At 43.0% G+C, this 20,653-nt stretch overlaps 4 protein-coding genes across 5 annotated transcripts; 1 reads left to right on the top strand and 3 right to left on the bottom strand.

The window, feature by feature from the left end:
* Positions 1-502: 502 nt before the first annotated feature.
* arpc3 (actin related protein 2/3 complex, subunit 3) lies at positions 503-3,666 on the bottom strand. The gene is made up of 7 exons (XM_064307021.1): positions 3,509-3,666; positions 3,044-3,143; positions 2,586-2,662; positions 1,931-1,999; positions 1,593-1,719; positions 1,157-1,251; positions 503-977 (listed from the first exon to the last, which is right to left on the bottom strand). Exons 1-7 carry the CDS (start codon positions 3,512-3,514, stop codon positions 915-917), a joined length of 537 nt encoding a protein of 178 aa, XP_064163091.1. The 5' UTR covers positions 3,515-3,666; the 3' UTR covers positions 503-914.
* Positions 3,667-4,118: 452 nt separating this feature from the next.
* Positions 4,119-8,355, bottom strand: gpn3 (GPN-loop GTPase 3). The gene is made up of 8 exons (XM_064307017.1): positions 8,155-8,355; positions 7,708-7,816; positions 6,890-7,057; positions 6,410-6,534; positions 5,799-5,914; positions 5,557-5,653; positions 4,974-5,102; positions 4,119-4,704 (listed from the first exon to the last, which is right to left on the bottom strand). Exons 1-8 carry the CDS (start codon positions 8,200-8,202, stop codon positions 4,651-4,653), a joined length of 846 nt encoding a protein of 281 aa, XP_064163087.1. The 5' UTR covers positions 8,203-8,355; the 3' UTR covers positions 4,119-4,650.
* Positions 8,356-9,228: 873 nt separating this feature from the next.
* On the top strand, positions 9,229-15,054 carry LOC135238878 (protein FAM216A). Its single transcript, XM_064307018.1, has 7 exons — positions 9,229-9,900; positions 10,771-10,805; positions 11,258-11,391; positions 11,661-11,787; positions 12,568-12,754; positions 13,136-13,224; positions 13,920-15,054. Exons 1-7 carry the CDS (start codon positions 9,815-9,817, stop codon positions 14,012-14,014), a joined length of 753 nt encoding a protein of 250 aa, XP_064163088.1. The 5' UTR covers positions 9,229-9,814; the 3' UTR covers positions 14,015-15,054.
* Positions 15,055-15,450: 396 nt separating this feature from the next.
* Positions 15,451-19,505, bottom strand: vps29 (VPS29 retromer complex component). 2 transcript variants are annotated; one of them, XM_064307020.1, is made up of 4 exons: positions 19,356-19,505; positions 16,764-16,955; positions 16,320-16,555; positions 15,451-15,980 (listed from the first exon to the last, which is right to left on the bottom strand). In XM_064307020.1, the coding sequence occupies exons 1-4, from the start codon at positions 19,356-19,358 to the stop codon at positions 15,863-15,865; spliced, it is 549 nt and encodes a 182-aa protein (XP_064163090.1). In that variant the 5' UTR covers positions 19,359-19,505; the 3' UTR covers positions 15,451-15,862. The 2 variants fall into 2 exon arrangements, with proteins under 2 accessions (XP_064163090.1, XP_064163089.1); XM_064307019.1 differs by lacking the exon at positions 19,356-19,505 and adding an exon at positions 18,143-19,326.
* Between the last annotated feature and the right edge of the window lie 1,148 nt (positions 19,506-20,653).

Genomic DNA, 20,653 nt, shown 5'->3' with positions numbered 1-20,653 from the left:
ACCACACATGCTTTTATAAGGGGTCAAGTCAAACTAATGCATGTCCATAATCCTCTGCAGAATGAGGTTTCTGAAAAATATTATATATAATCTTACATTTATTGCCTTTCGATCTCAAAGTGCTTACGGACGGAACTATCACCACCGCAAGGTAGTCCCATGGGTGATGCAGCAGCATTTTGCGCAAGCTCACACAATAGCGAGTGGAGGGAGATGTTTTGAATGAAATGGGATGAGTTTGCGAAGCCAGATCTGGGATTTAGCCAGGACAACGGGGAACCCCCTACTCTTAGCAATAAGTGTCATGGGATCTTTAATTTAAAAAAGTGTTAACATAATTTCTGTTCCTTTAAATGCACAGGCCACAATATGATAAGGTATTCCCAGTATGTTTAACCTGTTATGAATGTGCATAATCAGACTGTAAACTGAAGGTGTGGGTAAGCGGCATCTTGACAGCACAGTGTAATTATCAACATAATTCCAAAGTAGCACACACACATTCCACCTTATAATACGGAAAATGGTCTTTATTTCTTAAAAATTGTTGTGAAATTACAATCACCAGTAATAAACACAAAAATGCCATTTAAATACATTTAGGGGTCCTGTGGAGAGTGGGGTGGGGGGGTGGGGGGTGACAGACAGAATTGAGTAAGTTTGCATTTGAAAGGCAGCTGAGGAACCGGTCCTGAAGCATGCACCTTTATTTAAAAAAAACTGGTCGTTGGAGGCGAGAGAAGCTGGCGGAATGCGCTGGTCCCAGGGGCTGATGTTCTGCTGAGCGGCGGCTGCGGAATGCGGCCGAGCGCGAGCCGCGTGCCCTGCGTCGGCGCATGCAGGGCGCATGCCGCAGAACAGGCGCGCGTCTCGCAGCCGAAGCGCGCGCAGGAGCCCCGCTGCGGCGGAGCAGCCTACTGACCCGGGGCAGACAGGCTCTTGTTCATGAACTGCTTCTTCACGAAGCACACCCACCACTGCAGGAGGAAGAACACGAGTCACTCAAAGGACCAGCGGTCAGCGCAACAGCCGTTTCAGTAACGCTTCGATGAGCGTTTATTTAACGAGATCCTCCCATACAAGAAAGCGTCTTGTATGTTGGGTAGTCCGTGTGTGCGTGCTTGTGTGTGCAGGGTGATCAGGAGTGGAACTTCACCTTGCTGGGCTTGTCCGTCTGGGGATCGAAAACGCGTTCGCACAGCCTCAGCCCAGTCTCCTGGCGGATCTGCTGCAGGTACATCCTCATGGTCTCTGCGGGCAGAGTACAAAGGAGGCGGAAGTTGACAGGCCCCGCAACAACAGCACTTTCTATTGGTGGATACATCGAAGGAGCTCACCTTTACTGGCTGACATATATGACAAGGTAATACCCCACTTAACCTCCTCTTTCTGACCTCCCTCACCCTGGCACCTTCTCTCTGCCTTCTACCTGTGAGCCCTGGCTCCTCCAATCCCTGGGCCTCACACACACCAGCTCCTCCAATCCCCAAGCTTCATACATCTGGCTCCTCCAATCCCTGAGCCTCACACACACCAGCTCCTCCAATCCCTGAGCCTCACACACTCTGGCCCCTCCCTCTACAGGTCCTTACCCTCCTCCTGTTTGTTGGTGGGTTTCAAATACATGGCGTTGAGGGGGAAGCCAGGCTCTCCTGGGATGGGGAAGTTAGTAATGCCCAGAGTGTACATCTCCTTCTCCCCCTGGCCCCTAGAATTGCACTACAAACACACACCACGTTAGGATTACATGAACACACGAAACACACTAAAGTAAGATTTACGGTTGGCCAGTGTTTGCATGACTTCTCAGTGAGAGTGAGATAAATGATCACTTTAAATGACTGTTTATGAAACTATTTCCATAGATTTTTAAAGGACTGGACAACCCTTAGTTAAGAGGAAATACGGAGTGTGTTTGATGTTCGCATACCTTCTGCAGCTTTTTGAGGCATTCTGAGATGTACAAAGTCACATAAATCAAAGTTCTGTCTGCTTCATTCTGCAAGAAAAAAGATCGAATACATTAAAATGAGGATTTCTTACAGCCTGAAAACACAGATGCTGACAGACGTCTCCCATGTACTGACCCTAGATCAGCAGTCATTTGCAAAAGAAAACTGGTGTTAAGGTTAGGGGTCGGTGAGCTGGTCCGAGGTCAGGTGCTGGGGGGTGAACCCAGAGTGACCAGAAAGTAAATTACCGAATTATTTCTCAGGCCATTTGACCATTGACCTGATGTTTTTCAGAACATATCTGAGGTAGGTAGGCCTTAGTATTTATCAGTGCCAATTGGGAGCTCAGTCTATAAAGTCAGAGCGAGACAGTGTGCCCCGAGGGCCAGGGTTAAGAAAACACTGCAAGCAAGACCAAACCGGCAGAGGTATGAAAGGCTCGTATGTTGGGGGCGCAGGCCCGAACCTGCAGAAACACTCAACAGGCACGAGAGAGCGCGCGCGCTGGGCATCCGTCTTTACTCATACAGGAAGTGGGAGAATCAAGAAGATTTAAGAAAAGTTGGGAAGGAGGCAAGATGTGCCAGCAATTAATTAAATTATATTTCAGGTATACTTCCAAGGTTCTCTCACCTTGATTTCGTAGTTCTTGAAAAAGACGTTGGCTTTGAAGTAGTAGATGGCCTCCTCAATTATGTCTGTATCTCTGGCTGTAAATAGTAAGCAGAACACGCACTCAGTAAAACACAGAAACTGACGAGGCTGACTTATGCGACCACATTTGACATTTCCAAATAAGGAAGGTGAGAGAAAACACGTTCCTTAAAACGGCCTTCGATATACTCCTGTCCAAAAAACACTGGCACTTGTCTATTCTTCAGAATCGACTGTACGTTCGATGCCGGACCGAAGTTACCAAACAGATCATTCAAATGTTCTTAAAAATGCAACAAGAAAAACTTTGTACAATTTATGAGTACAATTTGCTGACCGAAATACTCAGTCTTAACGATTTTGACAGCGGTAGTCTAATGCTATTTTGAGTAAAGTGCTCCTGTTCTCTCTCTGTTAATCACAGGGGATGCACTCACTCTCTTTCGCGGCAGGGCCTTTATACTGCGTTTTCAGGGGCAACATAGCCATGTTTCCCACCAGTTTGGTGTCGGGATCCATCAAAGCAGAGTGGTAAGCCTGCAAAGAAAAAACGAGAAGTATGAAGCTACTCCATCCTCAGTCAGTTCAGCACAGTTTCTGCAAGCAGGTACGGTCCGTATCATACAAACTCCAGACGTTCATCTAGACAGTTAGCCCTCTGCTATTTTGACAGTGTTCGCATCCACTGCTTCCGAAAGTCTAGTCTGTGTTATGTAGCTGGCCAATTTATGAATTTAACCAAACCCCCGAAATATACTTCCTTCCACAGCTGGAGCAGCTAACGCTTAGTCTATTTCGGACCAGGCAGTTCGCTGTGCTGTAGCGTTACCACTCTTAATTAAATCTGCAAGGTATCGTAACAGCTAGTTAAATTGTGAATATCATTTTATATTTCGACTTACCGGCATGTTGTATATCTATTTCAGCCAATTATTCACAAAGCAAATCGTACTGTCAGCGTTACCGGCTGCTGCTTCCTGTTCCACCCAAACCCGATTGCACAAGACTCCAGGAAGTGCCAATTCAAGTGGTGATTGTATTGCCTGTAGTTGCAATTTAATGGCCACAAGGTGGCGATAGTGCTTTAGTATTCGGGCTTAGTATGCGAGGTAAAATTGACCCACAATACATAAATAGGTCAACTCTTAAGAGTACCTTACATACTGTTACACATGCTCAATAAATTATTAATAACTAAACAATACATACTGTTCTCGCAGTAATGATCAGACAGATTTTATAAATATTTGTTTTTAATAACAGGTTACATGCAACATGTGCTGTTTAGATTACAGTGGGGGGGGGGGGTGGTAGGGTCAGGGAGAATCTTTGGTGCTGGAGGTTGAGTGTTTATATGGCACCAAATTTGATCTGATATCTGTGAACGGGTGTTTTTTAAATATATAGAACTTGTCATATTATTTATTTTGAAAATGTTTATTTTTACTTTACACGCTAAACTCAATCCAGTAAGACCCGTGTTTGTGGGTGGTTCTACAGGAGTCAAGTCACTGAATTTATTGTTTTTTTATTTAAAAATATATTACAGACATTTACATTTGCAAATCAAGAACAAAAAATGACTTCTTTCCTGGAATTTGACATACCACTTTAATGTATCTGGGACTTAAATGGTTCTAGACTTGAAACCTGAAACTAAAACCAAACACTGGAGACATTCTTCGGATAGCAAAGTTAAAACGACACAATAAGTAAAAACAACAAAAATAAAACTACAGCCAAGGGGAAAAAGCAAAGCAAACAAAATGATAAGTACATCTAAAGTGGTGAATGTGGAACACAAAGACAACAAATCCCGGTGAATAAATTAACAACCGCAGGAGAACGTGAATGAAATTATACATTTCCCCTTCTAACGGTCACTGCGCGTGCTGCCTCGCTCCGTCGAATTAATCGAGAGTTTATTAAAATTAGCGAACTGAGAACTGCGCATGTACGTTTGAATGTCCAGATGTTGTTCCTAAAAATGTGCAGCCTGTTGACTTTTCTCATTCTCTTGCGGTGTCTCGCGTCAGCCGTCCGCTTAATCCTGGAAGAACTGCTCACTTCCGGAGGGCTCGGGATCCTCGTCGGGTTCCTGTGGCGGCAAAGCAATGCGATTTCACAGAAAGTCACATGATCTCAAAACTCCAATTTCATTCACTGGCTATTTTCATACTTTTCCTCCCGTTTACTCATTATTTTGGCTCGTCCTTAAATGGGCATCAACATAAGCCATAATTACTGAACCACCACGGGATCCAGAAGGATCCGGAAGCCTCCCATGCCTGATGCTGTGTTGTGGGTGGGGCAAAAACAGTAGGAGTTAGCGGTAGCCTGGGCAGAAGGTCAGATGGATGCAGTTACCTTTGGCTCCTTGAACTCCAGGTCCTCTCCGTACTGGATGGAGAAGTCAATGTTCTGCAGAACGATGTTTATACCCTCCTCATCAGTGCGGTCAAAAGGCAGGAAGCGCACCATGCTGTAGTCCTCAATCTGCACATACACGCAAACGCAAACACACACACACACACACCATTTGGGGTAAACATTTTTATAACTTTCGTATACCTGACGAAGAGCCTGTGTCTCAAAATGTTGTACTTTGATTTATGGAATAAATCGATTAAAATAATAATCAGAAGCTATCACAGTGAGTTAATTTTTAACTTATATTAATTTTCTTTTTAACTCAGAACCTGGCAATTAGATGTGTCTGTGTTTATTGGATTACTCAGGTAAACCTGAACGACCATAAAAATTTCCAAAACTTAGTCTCTCACATGTCAGGATACGGGCTCAGCTGAGCTACTACAGGCTGGCCTAAAACTCTTTCCTATGTTTTAAAATGAGGTTCTCTGGATGTCCCAGTGTCTTATCACTTTATCAGAGTTTAACAGTGAGTATTTAGGCAGCTCACAGTAATTAAGGTAATAAGCAAAGGTCTTACCAGGCCACAGATGGCTTTGGTGAGTTTCTCAAACTTCTTGCTCCTCAGAGTGAGGGCGTTATCCTGCATCATAGAGTACATGTCTGGGTCCAAGTACCTGCAGCAAGAAGAACATGAGATACAGCTCTGTATACGTCACACTCACACACACACACACAAGATACAGCTCTGTATATTGCACACAGACACACACACTTCAGGCTGAACTGTACAAAGGACAGAGCTCTGACACTGAGACCCACTTTTCAATCTCTTTCTTGGCCTTTTGACTGAGCAGGTCCATCTTGGTCATGATATTGACCTGTGGAATCTCCAAGGTTACCATGGCACTCAGGGCTGCCATGACACCGGAGACGAACTGTGGAAGCACAGAAGTAGTGTTGTTATCTAATGGTAACCATGGTTATGGTCACTAAGAGGGATTGCACTGATAAACAGGCTATTACATAAACATTTATCTGACACTGTCCAGTTCTCAGAGAGTACATACTGCGAGTAAGAGTATAGCAAAGAGCATATCAATAAACTTAATTAATTGTACCATTAGCTTAGCCAACTATGTTGTAGAACATGTCCATAGAATCTGCCAGTATATCTTGTATAGACCCTTTTCTATTCACACAAACAAAAAACAATCATCCCTTATGGAAATCCACATTGCTCCCTAGAAGCTGAATCACAGTATTAGTTCCTTTAGATGGTGACCTTTGGTTTGTAGCTCAATGAGCCAATCACATCTCTTGTTCTTCACTGCAGGCAGCGATGGCTAATGTTCAAAGCCAGCAGCCAACAACCTCCCACCCCCCCACCAGTGGTGGAGCGAGCCAGAGGGCTTGACTGAGCATGCTCTCACCTTGAAGGTCTCCACCATGAACTGGGAGTCGACCAGGAAGACCCCACACACACGGAACTCCCACTGCTGCAGCTGCTCCACCAGCTGCCTCATCACCGGCAGGTGGGTGTACAGCTCAATCTGACCTGGAGGGGAGGGGAGGGAAGGGGCAAGGCCGTGAGAGGACATGCATTAGAGCAGTGCTGACCAACCCTGTTCCTGGAGATCTACCATCCTGCAGGCTTTCAACCCTAACCCACACCTGACTCTCCTAATCAGCAGCTGAACATGATCTCTAGCTTTTGAGTGAGGTGTGCTTTGTTAGGGTTGGAGTGAAAACCTACCGGACGATAGGTCTCCCAGAACAGGGTTGGTTACCACTGGATTAGATCATTGTGCTTAGTTTAGTCAGAAATGTGGTGTTTTGAATTTTGTGAGAGAGGTGCATAGTTTGGTCAGAGACAGGATGTTTTTAGCTGTTTAGACAGCGAGGGGGCTCACCGGGGCAGTCGAACAGGATGTAGTCGTCCTCAACATGCCCCAGGCACTCCTCCAGCCAGTCAAAGTTGTTGGCGAAATACTCCATGCAGAAGACCAGGCCTCCGTTTGGCCCAAACCGCAGGGAGTCATCCTCCATGACATCATCCACCTGGATCAGCTCCCTGATGTCTGTGCACAGGGGGGGAGGGGGGCAAGAGAACTTTATTCATCCCACATGGGGCAGTTAGGTTGCGTAATATATCAAGGTTGGTGCAGAAAGCATAATCAGACTGAACCCAGTTGACACGTACTACAACACGCAACCGCAAATTCCCGGGCGTGAGCAGGGGCACATCTGGGCTCACCCTATCAGTAGTTCAGTGGGATTAAATCAGATAGAATTCCTCAGGTTACTGCCGGATTAGATTATACCCACGTTGCACCAAATGCCAGCAGGTTACCAGTTATCATCAGTGAGAGCCATGCCTATCCTCAAATTGGTGCAAGCTCTCTCCTACTGTAGTGTGTAGCCTGCAGGGTGTAAATTAGTAACTGGTTTATAGGTGAGTGCATCAGAACGAGTGAGTTTGCCTTTCACCTTGTCCTGGCCACGGTTGGCATTGGCAGTCACAAAAATAGAGTCTTAAATTAGACAAAGTCAGGAGGCTGCAGCCTCAAATCCATAAGTTATGAGAAGCCCAACTACCTCCTTAAACCACTCTTCATTGTGCAAATCCCACATATCATAAAGAAATTGACTTAGGTCGGCAGCTATTACTTATACAGCTATTTAACCGTCTCTACTATTGATCCTCAGCGCGAGGCAATGCGCACTGTACCTGCCATCACGGGATAGTCGAAGTATTCGGCCGCGGGGTCCAGATTCACCACCTGCACTGACCGGTTGATGGCCTCCGCGTGCTGGATCATAGTGGAACAGTAGGTGCTCTAGGAAATCACATCACAACAAAGGACACAGTTTATTTACTAACTGATTTAGTGTCATCTTTGAGATTTTCGGGTCTTACAAGCGAAGTAGCCAAACATAGTCTGTCATCAAAAAATATACAACGTCATGCGCAAACAAGACACTCTGTTCAGTAGTGTGGAAATACAGATGTACAGAATTAGCTACATAAACAGGAAACATATTTGAACAGATAAATAGCAACTGTTGTGAAAAAAAGTGGATCAAGGACAAAAAATAATTTCAAAGCAGTCCAATATTTTTAAAAATAACTAGTTATTAGCTACGTAGGGCACTCATGGTTACAATACAAACGTACTTTTCCGCTCCCGGCCGGGCCCATCACCAGCTGCGCATAGCGAGGCATTTTTTATTCTTGCCCCTTATAGTGGCTACGCAAAACTACCAGCGAGAGGTCAGTTTCTTCTGTATTTTTAAATCGAGTACCCCATTCCTGTCCTGATGCGTTCAACATCACATCGCGGCCATGCTTGTATGACACCTTCCGTTCCATGGTTCCAAACTACGGATCCTTGTTTAAGTCAAATCTGCGAAAAGCAGATTTCACAGTCCAAACGCTTATGTAGCCTTAAAGGGGTAGTACAATCTGTCTATACACATATCTGGTGGAAAAACACGTTTTCAACGTACAAAAACGCCAAGTTACTCACACAGCCTACAAAGCACTGTCTATGTGTCATTAATTCAAATCTAGGCCTGCCATTAAAAGTATTGATATCAAAATTGTACAAGTTACATGAAACAATATTGGCTATCTTGGCTCACACAAATTATAAACAAACTGTATTCCATAGCAATGGTACACAATGTTTCCTAAATTGTTTCAAGTAACTTAAAATGTTAACTTTAAAAGTAGGCCCAACTCCAATGCAGCTTCAACAGAGGTTGTACATGTTTATATTACCTGATTATTCTTCAAAAAATAATGTTTTAAATATATGTAATAATAATGTAATAAATATTATTGGTTGGAAATATGGCTATGGCAATACAAAAGGAGACTGAGGCATGGCTTAGCCTATACCAGCATTAGCCTGTGTGGGCCCTTTGGGAGTGAACAGCTTTCATTGCTTGAGAACTAAGAAGGAAAGTAGTAGCTGCAAAATAAAACAGATTTCTATGTTATAATTGTAAATACATGCAACAAAGTTAATCTGCTCACAATATAGCCTCTGGAAACATAACATCTTAGTCTAATTTAAGCAATTTTTTTTTGCCAGACCATGAACCTCTGAATGCACTGATTCCTGCCATTGTAATGGTGACAGGTAGTCAGAAATTTCTGTAGGAAAAATACCCTTCATCCCTGACAAAAATGGTCAGAGACATTGAAAACTTACATTAGAACCGAAAAACAAAACTCCTAAAAGAGACTTGTCCCTTTATAGCCAATGGGAAAATTCAGACTTCTGATAGAAAAATCCAAGATGATTTTTGATCGCATGGGTTCATAGAAGCAAATACTTTGATAGGTTGTGTGTTTTATACATACAACATGTGGCAATTTAATAAATTTCACATGTACAGCCTACATACAGCAGCCCATGATTAACAGTTATTGTTAATAAAACTGGATTTCATATCGGCCTAGTCTAATTAGCTGCTGCTCTATATTGATAAGCACATTTATCTGTATAATTATTGGGCTAAAATAAGTAATCACGTCTGTTCAGTTCACCCTAGTTCGTCTGATCGCACAATACTACTGATTTAGAGTTAAATGTATCCAGTGTTATTAGATACACCACTGAGACCGGGGATGGGGCAGACAGGAGAATTGGAAACAAGACCCAAAACTATGTTACTATGGCAACATATAGACGAGCACACGCAAGTTGGGCAGTTCACTCTCCTGGACCTCAGCGCAAACCGGTAATTCTGCAGCCGGACTATGCAGGTCGTTCGCGGCACCGAAACACACACGTAACCTGTGGACTTTTGGGACGAAACGAGGAGTCATGCGAAAGTACAGCACACTCACAGAAAAAAGTGATAACAATGAGAGACTGACCCAAAACGTCAGTAATACTTTCATGTCGACCAGGTAAGCTAGACTGCATCATTGCATTGTAGACAATAATTAACAGTGATTGCTGATCTTAGAATAGCCCGTGGGTTTTCGGAATATGTCATTTACATGAAAAATGCATAAGCCTAAAAGCTTTCCCCTCGATTTAACTTATATTAGACTATTTAGTGGTGTCGTTACTAATAAATAACCGCTAGTAGACTTATTCAGTTCTTGTTATATGTTAAGTGTCACAGTATTGCGAGGAAGGTTATTAAATAACCCCATCCTTACCACGAATAATTTCTTGCAGTTATTTATTTTTAAGTTTGCTAGATGGTAAGCACTAATTCATGTTACATTTTTGATCGGATGACCAAAGGACTGAATAAATTCATTTTAAATATGAAAATAATAAAAATTATAATTTGGAATCAGTTAGCTAGATGAAATATGTATTCACATAGAAATAGAAATCTTTTTAATCTATTTAATCTTCATATTAATCACGAATACATTTTGACGTAACAATAAAAATAGGTCTACATCAAATACAGGTAATAGTTAATAACTACATGAAAACTACTGGGTAGTTTGGATGGAATGCATTTATGTACCCAACGCCTTGTGTAAAAACAGGCAGAAAGCACCAGAGTTAAGGGATAGCGATTATCTACTTTAGGCATTTCCCATGCGAATTTCCTCAATGGTAATGGTAATCACCATTTACCATTTAATTAAACAAAGAAATGTGGATTCAGTAAGCGCATTTTATGTCTGAAATTGCAGTGATACAGAATTTTAACATAACCAACAAATATCGAATCGCCGTGTTAGTATTCCCTATTTTAAATTCCTTATAAATACTAATTTCTTTATTCATATGAATGCTGTTTCTGTGTTTAGTTTTGGATACACAGGATCTTGCCATCAAACAATGGGTAAGTAGCCTGTATTGGTGAGTTCTGTTTTAAAGGCCTATTTGTTTGACGCTGGTGAATCATTGTAAAGCACGATATACAATCAGAGCGCCTCGTGAGTCGTGCAACTTGAGGCAGATTTTCCGCGCGACAGTAATGGCGTGCAGGCATTAGAAACGCTATACCAGCTTTCTGAATGGCGAAACCCAAGGCTGAAACCAGAGGAACGGCTATCCGGGCGCTGGCCTCATCCTGACTGAGAACAGGAGATAAAGTCAAAGCCACAGGTCACGCGGTCGTCTGTCAGGAAGTACATTATTAAAGCAGATGCGTACAGTACAAGATGTGCAAGTACTTTTTTTGTTTATGAAGAAAAGGTGCAATGGAATTCAAACCGAATAAATGCGGGAGGGAAACGGGTGATGTTGTACGAATTAGATAAAGCTGTGCTAACGTGTTTGTTAATCTTGCAGCTTCTGACCGTTTGTATAGTAATCAAGACGATGCCACGTGCACTCAGGTGGCGTCTTCCCGCCGGAGCTCAGAGATTCAGCGGGGAAAGCCCATACATATCCCCAGAGCCTTAGCAGATGGCCCGTTTCTACAGGTATACCTTATAACACATGCCTGCGTTTGTTTGAAGGATATTTTTAATGCCTTGACTGGAGCTGCCAAGACACCTTTTGCACTTCACATCCTTATATGTCCGAAGAAATTAAAATCTGTGAAGGATGTATAAACTGTGGTTGAGTTGTCCCTGTCTGTTTTCAAATCAGCATCCGCCATTGTCAGAATCTTGAAAACCGACATTAGAAATGAACTTTTTATGTGGAGCAGTTGAGTGTGCTCGTGTTAACAGCCCTACCTGTTCCCCAGTACCCGCGTCTCACTCCTGGACAGAGGTGTTACTTGTCCAGCATTGCTAGTATCTACAGCATTGAACACGTGAGGAGGCAGATGCAACAGCATTATCTGAACGTGCTCTACAGGTGCACCCAGGAAGGTATGAACAAATGGACAGGATAAGCCACCGGTGTCAGAATCCAGCCCTGCAGGGCTACACTGTCCGCTGGTTTTCAGTGTGTTTCAGCACAAAAGTGATTCATTTCAGTTGTTGATTGGCTATGGAATCCACACACTTTATTTTCAGGTGTCTTTGGGTATTTCAAAGGAAACCACAAAGACACTGTGGCCCTCCTGGGCTTGAGTTTGACACCCCTGCTATAAGCAAATGGTGTCAGACTCCTGAACGGCTGCAATAGTTTCAGGTTGAACTCCAGTACTGGAGGGTGGTGCCGGTGTCTGTAGATTTAACTCCAAGCCTGGAGGGCTGCAGCATCTTCATATATTTCTGGTTTTCTTTCAGTCAGAAGCCAATTTAGGTCTTGGTAACAAGGTGTGTGGATTCTGTAGCTCATCAGGAATTTAAATTAAGTAAGCCTCACCAAGCCTGGAGTTTGAGATACCAGGACTATGTAGAAAGAGGAGGTGGGCTGTTGCAAAGGTTCTGAGAGAGGGGTAATTTTGTTTTTGGTAATTCTGTAGAATGAACAGCAGCTAAATATTTTTGCAAATATTTTATCTATTGGTTTTACATCAGTGCCGCAAAACTGAGACACATTTTCCATTAGCGAACAGTGAAAAGGACAAAAAGGCAGGATTGACAATGTAGTCATGAAATTTAATCAAAAGAGGGGGTGTAAGCCAATGGCGGGGTTTGCATCCAGTAGAAAATGTGTTATTTTATCATTGTTTTTTGGTTCATTTATTCATTTTTTTGTAGACCTCTGTCCCTTCAAAGAAAGCAGAAGTGAAGAAGAGAGCATGATGAGTAATGAGTGTGTCCAGATGGACTCAGGCATGACTACAGTATCCAGAACTCCCAGCAGGAGCAGAAAAGACAGTGAAGACAGCAGCTTGGTTGCAGTAAATGCTGTCGCCCTGCCCAAAATCCCCATCAAACAGGCCAGGTGAGAGGAACAGACAGGGGGATTCAAGGAGACACTTACAAGTTCCAGGGCCTGATTTACTAAGACCTTTAGCAGTTGCAAAACCTTTTAGCACACACAAAACCAATAACATGACCAATGATTGGTCATGGTATTTGTTTTGCACCAATTATTGGTTGTTATTAGTTTTGCGTGTGCTAAAAGGTTTTGCATATGCCAAAGGTCTTAGTAAACCAGGCCCCTAATGTGGAAAGGAAATGCAAGCAGCTTAAGAACACCTTGTTTAATATGATGATATGAATTTATATGTTTTTATATGTTAGTAGTTGCTTGGTAGTTGGTTTTCTTTCAATGTTATCTTTGGGTGATTTTGTTCTGAGTGTCTATGACCACATTTCACAGGAAGACATCAAGACCTCTGGCTTCAAAAGAAAGAAAAACCAGAAAACCCAAGAAAAAAGTTCCTGTGGTGCAAGTGGCCTCCACAAAAGGCAAGAGTCAGCTTAAATTCACTGCCCTGCATATCAACTGTAAACCATATTCAAACGCATTTAACAATGACGCCTACTCAAGACACAACACCACATAGAATTGCTGTTTCTTCTTACTTTGAAACATATTATTTTATGATCTCATGAACATGGTTTTGTGTTCTTTTGATTTCATGCAGTGGTTTTACTTGGAGGCTGTAATAAGAATGCTGTGCTTTTACTTATTAAAATGTCTTTTCCTGTTTGGATTCACTGCCATGAGTCAAATATTAATTAATATTATTTCTTAATTACTTAATTTGGTGCTTGCTGTGGATCCAGTGAACATTTTTGTCATGAAGTTGATGAAACGCCATCTAGACGTTCTGGTGAAAACCTAGCTACATTTTATTGAAAAGTTTTCTAGTCAGCTAGGATGTAGCCAAGCTATATCCAGGTAAAACCTGAGCTATACTGAGGTTAACATTGTCCAGTTATGCCAAATGTCTCACCTAGATTCCCAAACCCTCTGGATGTCTAGACTCTGACTTTAGCTCACTGGGGAGCTGAACATGTTCAGGTCCCACCCTGATTTGCAATGTCCATTTAAATATCTGTAACCGCTTTCATGTGCAATGTTTTTGTGTGTTCATCTGTGAATATTTCTATTGCGCTCAAATTTGTGTGAAATTTGACTTATTGAATTTTATTTTCAGCAAGAAAACGAGAGGCAGACACCAGCAGGAGGAGCGAGAAGACCAGGGCAGAGTTTCTGAGCGAGAGCATGGAGTCCCTCTCCATACAGGAATAAACGCTGCTTTTGAAAATGTAAGACAAAATCCAAAAAATGAACAATATTTCTAACGCTGCACAAAACAATGAAATGGATGATTGCACATATTCCAAAGAATCCGCGGTTTTTCAGGGACACCTGGCGATGTTTCGTATTTCAGGCAGGCGTGATTGGTTTATTCCCTTTGAGAGCATTAGCCAATCGCAGCCCCCGTTTCCATACACTGTTCCAAACCACTGGACACAGAGACAGCCAGCAGAATGTTTTTTGGTGCTTCAAGAGCAAGAAATGTTTGCTCTGCACCATTAGAACACAACGTGAGGGTTGCGCACGGTTGTTAAGGGGCTGATAGGGGAACTGGGATTAGGCTGTTTGAGGAAGTGCAGTTTTTTATGGACTTTTTTTTTAGCAAGCTCAGGAGTAGTCAGGATAAGAGTGCAACCAATGCAGTAATCAGCTCAAGGTTATCCTAGGTTAAAAAGTGTTCTTTTGGGAATGCGTATTCAAATACCTCTTCATCATAGAGAACGGTGGTTGGTCAGGATGGTTTTACTCAGTGACAGTTGGTGAGGATAGCTTTACATCTCCTGTTCTGATGTGAGCGAACCTGTGTACTTAGAAACTAGTATATGAGTTTTTGATAGGCACTTACGAACACACGTTCCTGTGTTCCTTCATTGTGGTGGCGATACTTTTACCTCAAGTGGTGACTCCTTGTTCTGTAGAAGAGTTACAGTCAGGGATGTATGAAAATAAGATTGGGGACGGGTGGTGGGGGGGACAGTCTTCCCAAGAAACTGCAAGAACATTAGCCAGAAATGATGGATGTAATGTGACAATACTCCAGCAAACTGGATTTGAAATTAAACAATTAATATGAGATTAAACTGTCAGCTTTAATTTGAGAGTATTTACATCTGCATCGGGTGATCCCTGAGGAAATACAGCCCTTTTTATACGCAGTTTCCCCATTTTAGGGGAGCAAAAGCAATTGGACAAATTGGCTGCAGTGGGAGTGGCAATGGGAGAGCAAGTTCAGTCAGGGGCACAGTTAGCATGCAGCCTGTAGATATTGTCTAATATTTTTTGCACTGAACACTCAGGTATGAAATTGCTATTGATCATCTAACTGTGATTAAGATAGCCAAAAAGCAAATTTCCAAAAAAGTTGGACTATCCCTTTAATACAGAGTTTAATAGGTTTTTATTTTTATGATAATTCTGAAAACATCTAAATACTTTATATCATAGTGACATTATAGAGAGCTACTTGTACAGGAGCAGGAAAAAAAATCTCATGTAAAATATATTTTGACTTTGCAGCAAAAATCTTTCTGAAGGCATAACGTTACAATGTTACAGTGTAAGAGGAAAGAGAACTACTCCCCGTTTACACTTTACTCAGTAATGAACACAGCTCTCAGATTTACAAAAAAATCTGCATTTAAAAAACAAATTGTTAATGAGATTTTATTGATAACATAACACAAAAGTGAATGACAATCTTCAATTGAAATTGAATGCCAAAAATTTTTTTTTTTGTAGGGCATGTACATGAAACAAAACTTAAATTTCAACATAACTAAAAAAAACTTAACAAAACAAAATAAATTGTGGCACCAGATCTTCATTATTGAAATAACGTGAATGGAGGTGACATCATCTCATTCTCTCCGGACACGCTGAAGGTGGGTCAAACACAGGCAAACGCTGCCGTCGTATATATGCCATGATAGATATGCTACGTTTCTTTCATTAAGTTAGCGGACAGGTACGGTGCAGCGTTCAGCGCTGTGGGACCGGTGTCAGAGCTGCAGGGGATGGGAACGGAGCGACGCGTCTGGTTTTTCCGTCCGATCGTGGGCTTTAGGATTTCTTGTACTCGATCCTCTCCACCTTGACGTCGTCGCCGATGAGCTGGTAGACGTACGTGACGACCGTGGAGGCCTGGATGTCCATCAGCACGAAGGAAGGGATGATGTTGCTAAGAAACCAGGAAGAAGGAGCGTGTTTAACAACCACAGATTCTGCACACCAGACACTGAGCTCCTGCGTTCCTTCCGTCCTCTGCTGTTGAACTACAGCAGGTTATGGTTGGTAACAGGATTTTCTGGTGTAATATAACATTAACACTGCAGAACATCCACTGCCACGGTGTTGTACTTCACAAATCGGTATGCTGCAGGTTCACCAGTAGGGAGACAGAACTTTAATGTTTAGAAAATGGAGTGGAGTATCTGGTGAGTTTACAGAATCTGTGGTGAAACATTAAGAGTGGGATAGCCAAAAGGGTTTAGAGGGGCTGGCCACACCCCCTCCTCACCTCTCCAGTGCACTGTAAGCCCCAGTGGCAGAGCCTGGGTTGATGTAGAACTTGTTCTCGTTCTCAAAGGCCTCAAACTTGTGCGTGTGGCCGGAGATGAGGATGTCCACGTCCAGCTGCCTCTGCAGCAGGGCCAGGCTGGCCATGTCCCCCCAGGGGATCACCTGGTGCCCGTGGATCAGCCCAATCTTAAACTGGCCCACCGTCACCACCTTCTGCTCCGGGTAATTCAGGTTCTGCAGAGAAATACGGGATGCAGCTCAACCGCACTGATGGAGAACGGACAGAGGGAGGGGAGAGGAGAAAGGAAGGACGGACGGTTGACAGGTGTTTAGGGGAGCGGGGGAAGAAAGGGAGAGACACAGAGGGAGAAAGAACACGATAGAAGACAGGCAGGAAGACGGTCGAGAGGAGAGAGCCGAGCGGAGGGAGAGAGAGCCCGACCTCATCGAAGTCTCCCCTGACGATGTGCACGTCTCCGGCCAGCGTCTTCAGGTAGTCGTAGCTCTCCTTGGTGCACAGGTTCCCCGTGCACAGGATGTGCTGGATCTTCCCCGGCACCAGCAGCTTCTTAAACTTGGCCGGCAGGGTGTTGCAGCGGTGGGGGATGTGGAGGTCTCCGAGCACCAGGACCAGCTGGGGGGTGGGGAGTGGGGCGGGTCAGCAAGAGGAGACGCGTTAGGAGGCGGGGGAAACGATCACACCCAGGGGCTCCGGTCAGAAAGAAGCCGATGTTGATATTAAACGCAGTTACGCCTGCCCCCCTGCTCTGGCGCTGGCTCTACCACTGCTTTACAGGGCTGAATCAGAAGCAGGCCCAGGGAGGGACACAGTTTGCTGGCTGCACTCCAAGTGTCTGTCATTTTCGATTCCCAACTTCCCCTGGCTTTAATATTCAGACAGTAATGAACAATATATACTGTCTGATGGCAGAGAGAGCAAAAGAGAAAAAGGGAGAGGGAGAAAGAGAGAAAGATACTTTATCTCAGGGTGATGGTGTCTGTTTTGTTCCGGGTGTGCTGGACTCTACATGCCCCTGTGCCTCACACTAAACCCACCCAGTCCCACAGATGCGCTCGTAAAGGCCCAAGTGATTACACACCTGACAAAAAGACAACACCTCTCTTCCTGCCTTACCAGGGCGAGCCACCCCAAAAAAACCCCACAGCTTTTCATTGTCACATGTGGCTTTTATATTTCACATCTTTCAGCCAATTGGACAGTGAGCGTTTCCCTAACGTAACTACACTGCACGTACATCTCTGTCCTCCTCCCTAATACATCCACCTGAATCCAAACCGTTAATTTCCTCAAAAGAAAAAACAATGCGCACTTGCACTCAAATCGAGTTAGTTCCACGACCACATATAACTGGCGGCACATCAGCCACAGTGAATTAGTGAAAAGCACACGCACGCACTCAGCAAACGGCACAGAAAACCAGTGATTCTCTGTGTGAGCGGGTCTACACCACACTTCACGCATTAAAAACTGTCCACCAGATGAGTAACCGCTCCTTGATGAAAAACAAAAACATTTTTCACACAAACCAAACCAAGAGTACAGTAATATCACAACTGTAAATTATCTGTCCCCCTCTTGCTGGACTTACCTGGACATCTGTTTGGGGTATCTTTTAAGGATGTCTGTTGAGTTAGCACCACAGAGAAACATGCGTGTTTATATTTGTTGTGCTTTATTAACCCTAAAAAGCATAAGGCAGCGTTACCATGACAGCCAGTTAGTCTGCCAAGCACCTTGACAAGCGGTGACCCAGAAAGAGAGAGTGTGAGAGAGTGAGTTGGAGGCGAAGATAAACTTACTCTGTGACCAGCCTGAGCGCAAGGCGGGGAAGACGATTGGAAGGAGGGGTACAACATGAAGCATGATCGAGGTTTGATAAAACATAAAGAAAAATAATACAAAAAAGACAAGTGAGACAAAGAAAGTTTAAAATGATAAATTAAAAGGTGAATAAATTAGGAAGATGTACCAATCACAAACAAAAATCAAACAAGTGTTAGGTGACTATGAATAACATTCGGTTAGTGGTGGTTAGCAAGTTATCTGTAATCAAATCAGTGAGTTGAGAAAACAAGGTTTGACACCCCAGACCACATCGCTGGTCAAAACATAGCGTGGTTACTAGATTCGTGATTTTGCATGTTTAAATATTCGCGTACACTGTTAACCTTAAAAAACTCAGATAAAGTCATAATCAACTTGGATCAAATCACTGTATTCTGCATGCTCCGTTTTAAAATATTTCATATTCAGTCAATATAGCTTACCTACCAGTATGATCCACTTAACTAGGCTATGTAAATTTCAAGATATCACATCAAAAATCCAGACTTTAAATTTCAAAAAAGGAAACTACTTAAGACAACCGATCATTCTATATTCGTTTAGAACTTCACAATTACGCTAAAAGCTGGCTAGTTCCTATCTATCAAAAGCAACTGACAGCGCAAACTCGTTAAGCAAATGTCACTTTCAACAGTATTGACAATAGCAACGGTTAGCCAACCGTCAATGTAAATTCCGCTTAATTATGTGTCACAAGTTTTTAGCTGGTGTTAAGACTGAAACTGTTAACTCGAGCATCTAATCTTAACTAAGGTAAACAGCTAGCTAGCAAAGTGTACATGTAGCATATTTAGCTAGCTCTCTACACTACGTACAGTTAAAGCCGTTTTCACTAAGTGGCAAAAATAAAATAAGTGAATGTCAAACTAAAGATAAATAAAAGAGAGCATAATGCGGTAAGGCTTGATTCAGGCAATATATTTTATTATCTAGTTACTAATAAATGTTTTTTTCATCTTTTTCGCCTGTCATGTGATCACTAAATGATTCACTCAGCTCGGTCTAGCTAGCTGGCTACCAAAGAGGGAGGCCAGAGTTGTGGTGTTTGCTGCAAACCATCGCACCCCGCTGGGACCTCGATACAAACATGCAAAGTGCGTGAAACACCTGATGCACAGAGGAAAAGGCTAGCCACCAAGATTATTTATGATAATGCTTCAGTCTTACCATCTTTATTTAGCGGTATCCGCGGTACTTCAGGAAGCGACTGTACAGCGCAACGCAATACGCCCAGTGATAGGAACGTCCAATCAACGGCCACTTCCTACGTTACTGTTGAAACCTGTACGGATCGCCTTTAAGGACAAACTGCCTGTACGCTTTCAGAAAATCGTAGCATGGAGAAAGTTGGTTCAAACCACAACACTTATAAGACAAGCCTGCCCAATCCTGTTCCTGGAGATCTACCATCCTGTTCACTCCTACCCTAATAAAGCACACTACATTCAACAGCTGAAGATCTCGTTGAGTCTCTAATTAGTGGAACTGGATGGTCCAAATTAGGGGTGAAATGAAATCCTACAGGATGATAGATCTCCGGGAACGAGGCTGGGCAGCCCTGTTATAAGAACTCTCCCTCCACATACTGATGAAACACTAGCACTTTGTAACTAAGGCCTGGGTGATACTCAACATACTGTTGTACACAATCAGCGGTTTTGTTTTCTTATTTATTTTTTCATTTCTTCAATTTCGCACTCTTTGTATTATCCCTGCCTACCCCCTTTTTTGTTTTGTTTTGTTTCCCCAGGCATGGCAATTAATAGTCAACAAAGGGGAAAATAATGTATCGCTCTGTCAAAAACCTGACATGTATACTTTCTGTTAATCCGAGTACTTTTTGTATTTGCAGTAGATGGCAGCAAAGGACAGCTGTTCCTCAAAGGCGGTGAACGGCGGAGCTGTACCAGACACACAAACGCACATCAGGAGATCCTTAGTACTAACGCCGGTGAGTAAAACACAATGACTCGTCAGAATGAGTGTGCAGGGGGAAAAGCGAGTGGGCATTTTATTCATAGGGAAAATCACAACTAACCATTCACTAAGTTTAGTCAAAACTTTTTTAAAAAGTACCCATGTTTTCCTTTATCTGTGCAATTAACTTGGGTCTGGTTTTTACCATCTTATCTCAGTTGGTTTCTTCAAATATTAAAGCCTTTATATAGTTTATATATACAACCATTTGTATGACTCCCATAGTGTGTAACTATGTGTGAGGGATGGTTAATGGGTGTGCGTAACTCGTCATGACTGTTGGCTTTCCTCCTAAAAGACCTGCAGGAGCATTTAACGAAGCAGTCGGAAGTGCATGCTCGTCTGCGCTGTAACTGTAGCGACGCTGTAATCCGAGCTGACTGAAACTCTCCCTTCCGTGGGCGATGGGCCAAAGTCAACATTGGCACAGTCTGGATTCAGAACGTGTGCATTTTCCATTATATGTTTCTGGGTATTTTCATCCAAAT

This window comes from Anguilla rostrata, chromosome 14 (assembly GCF_018555375.3).
Source record: "Anguilla rostrata isolate EN2019 chromosome 14, ASM1855537v3, whole genome shotgun sequence".
In the NCBI taxonomy this organism is placed as follows: Eukaryota; Metazoa; Chordata; class Actinopteri; order Anguilliformes; family Anguillidae; genus Anguilla; species Anguilla rostrata.
The sequence above is the reverse complement of the archived record's forward strand: the minus strand, read 5'-3'. Positions and strand labels throughout refer to the sequence as shown.

Bases quoted from the DNA above. Each gene is read 5' to 3' on its own strand.
- arpc3 (XM_064307021.1), bottom strand. The intron at 2,000-2,585 runs GTGAGAGAACCT...TTTTTCTTGCAG, and splicing joins TCAAGAACTACGAAATCAAG to AATGAAGCAGACAGAACTTT. The intron at 978-1,156 runs GTGAAGTTCCAC...TTCCTCCTGCAG, and splicing joins AGACGGACAAGCCCAGCAAG to TGGTGGGTGTGCTTCGTGAA.
- gpn3 (XM_064307017.1), bottom strand. From the start codon at position 8,202: ATGCCTCGCTATGCGCAGCTGGTGATGGGCCCGGCCGGGAGCGGAAAA. The intron at 7,817-8,154 runs GTACGTTTGTAT...GTGATTTCCTAG, and splicing joins GCCCGGCCGGGAGCGGAAAA to AGCACCTACTGTTCCACTAT. The intron at 5,915-6,409 runs GTGAGAGCATGC...GTGCTTCCACAG, and splicing joins TCATGGTGGAGACCTTCAAG to TTCGTCTCCGGTGTCATGGC.
- LOC135238878 (XM_064307018.1), top strand. From the start codon at position 9,815: ATGCGAAAGTACAGCACACTCACAGAAAAAAGTGATAACAATGAGAGA. The intron at 11,392-11,660 runs GTATACCTTATA...CCTGTTCCCCAG, and splicing joins CAGATGGCCCGTTTCTACAG to TACCCGCGTCTCACTCCTGG. The intron at 11,788-12,567 runs GTATGAACAAAT...ATTTTTTTGTAG, and splicing joins CTACAGGTGCACCCAGGAAG to ACCTCTGTCCCTTCAAAGAA.
- vps29 (XM_064307019.1), bottom strand. From the start codon at position 18,199: ATGTTGTACCCCTCCTTCCAATCGTCTTCCCCGCCTTGCGCTCAGGCT. The intron at 16,956-18,142 runs GTAAGTTTATCT...CCCACCCCCCAG, and splicing joins GCGCTCAGGCTGGTCACAGA to CTGGTCCTGGTGCTCGGAGA. The intron at 16,556-16,763 runs GTCGGGCTCTCT...ATTTCTCTGCAG, and splicing joins TCAGGGGAGACTTCGATGAG to AACCTGAATTACCCGGAGCA.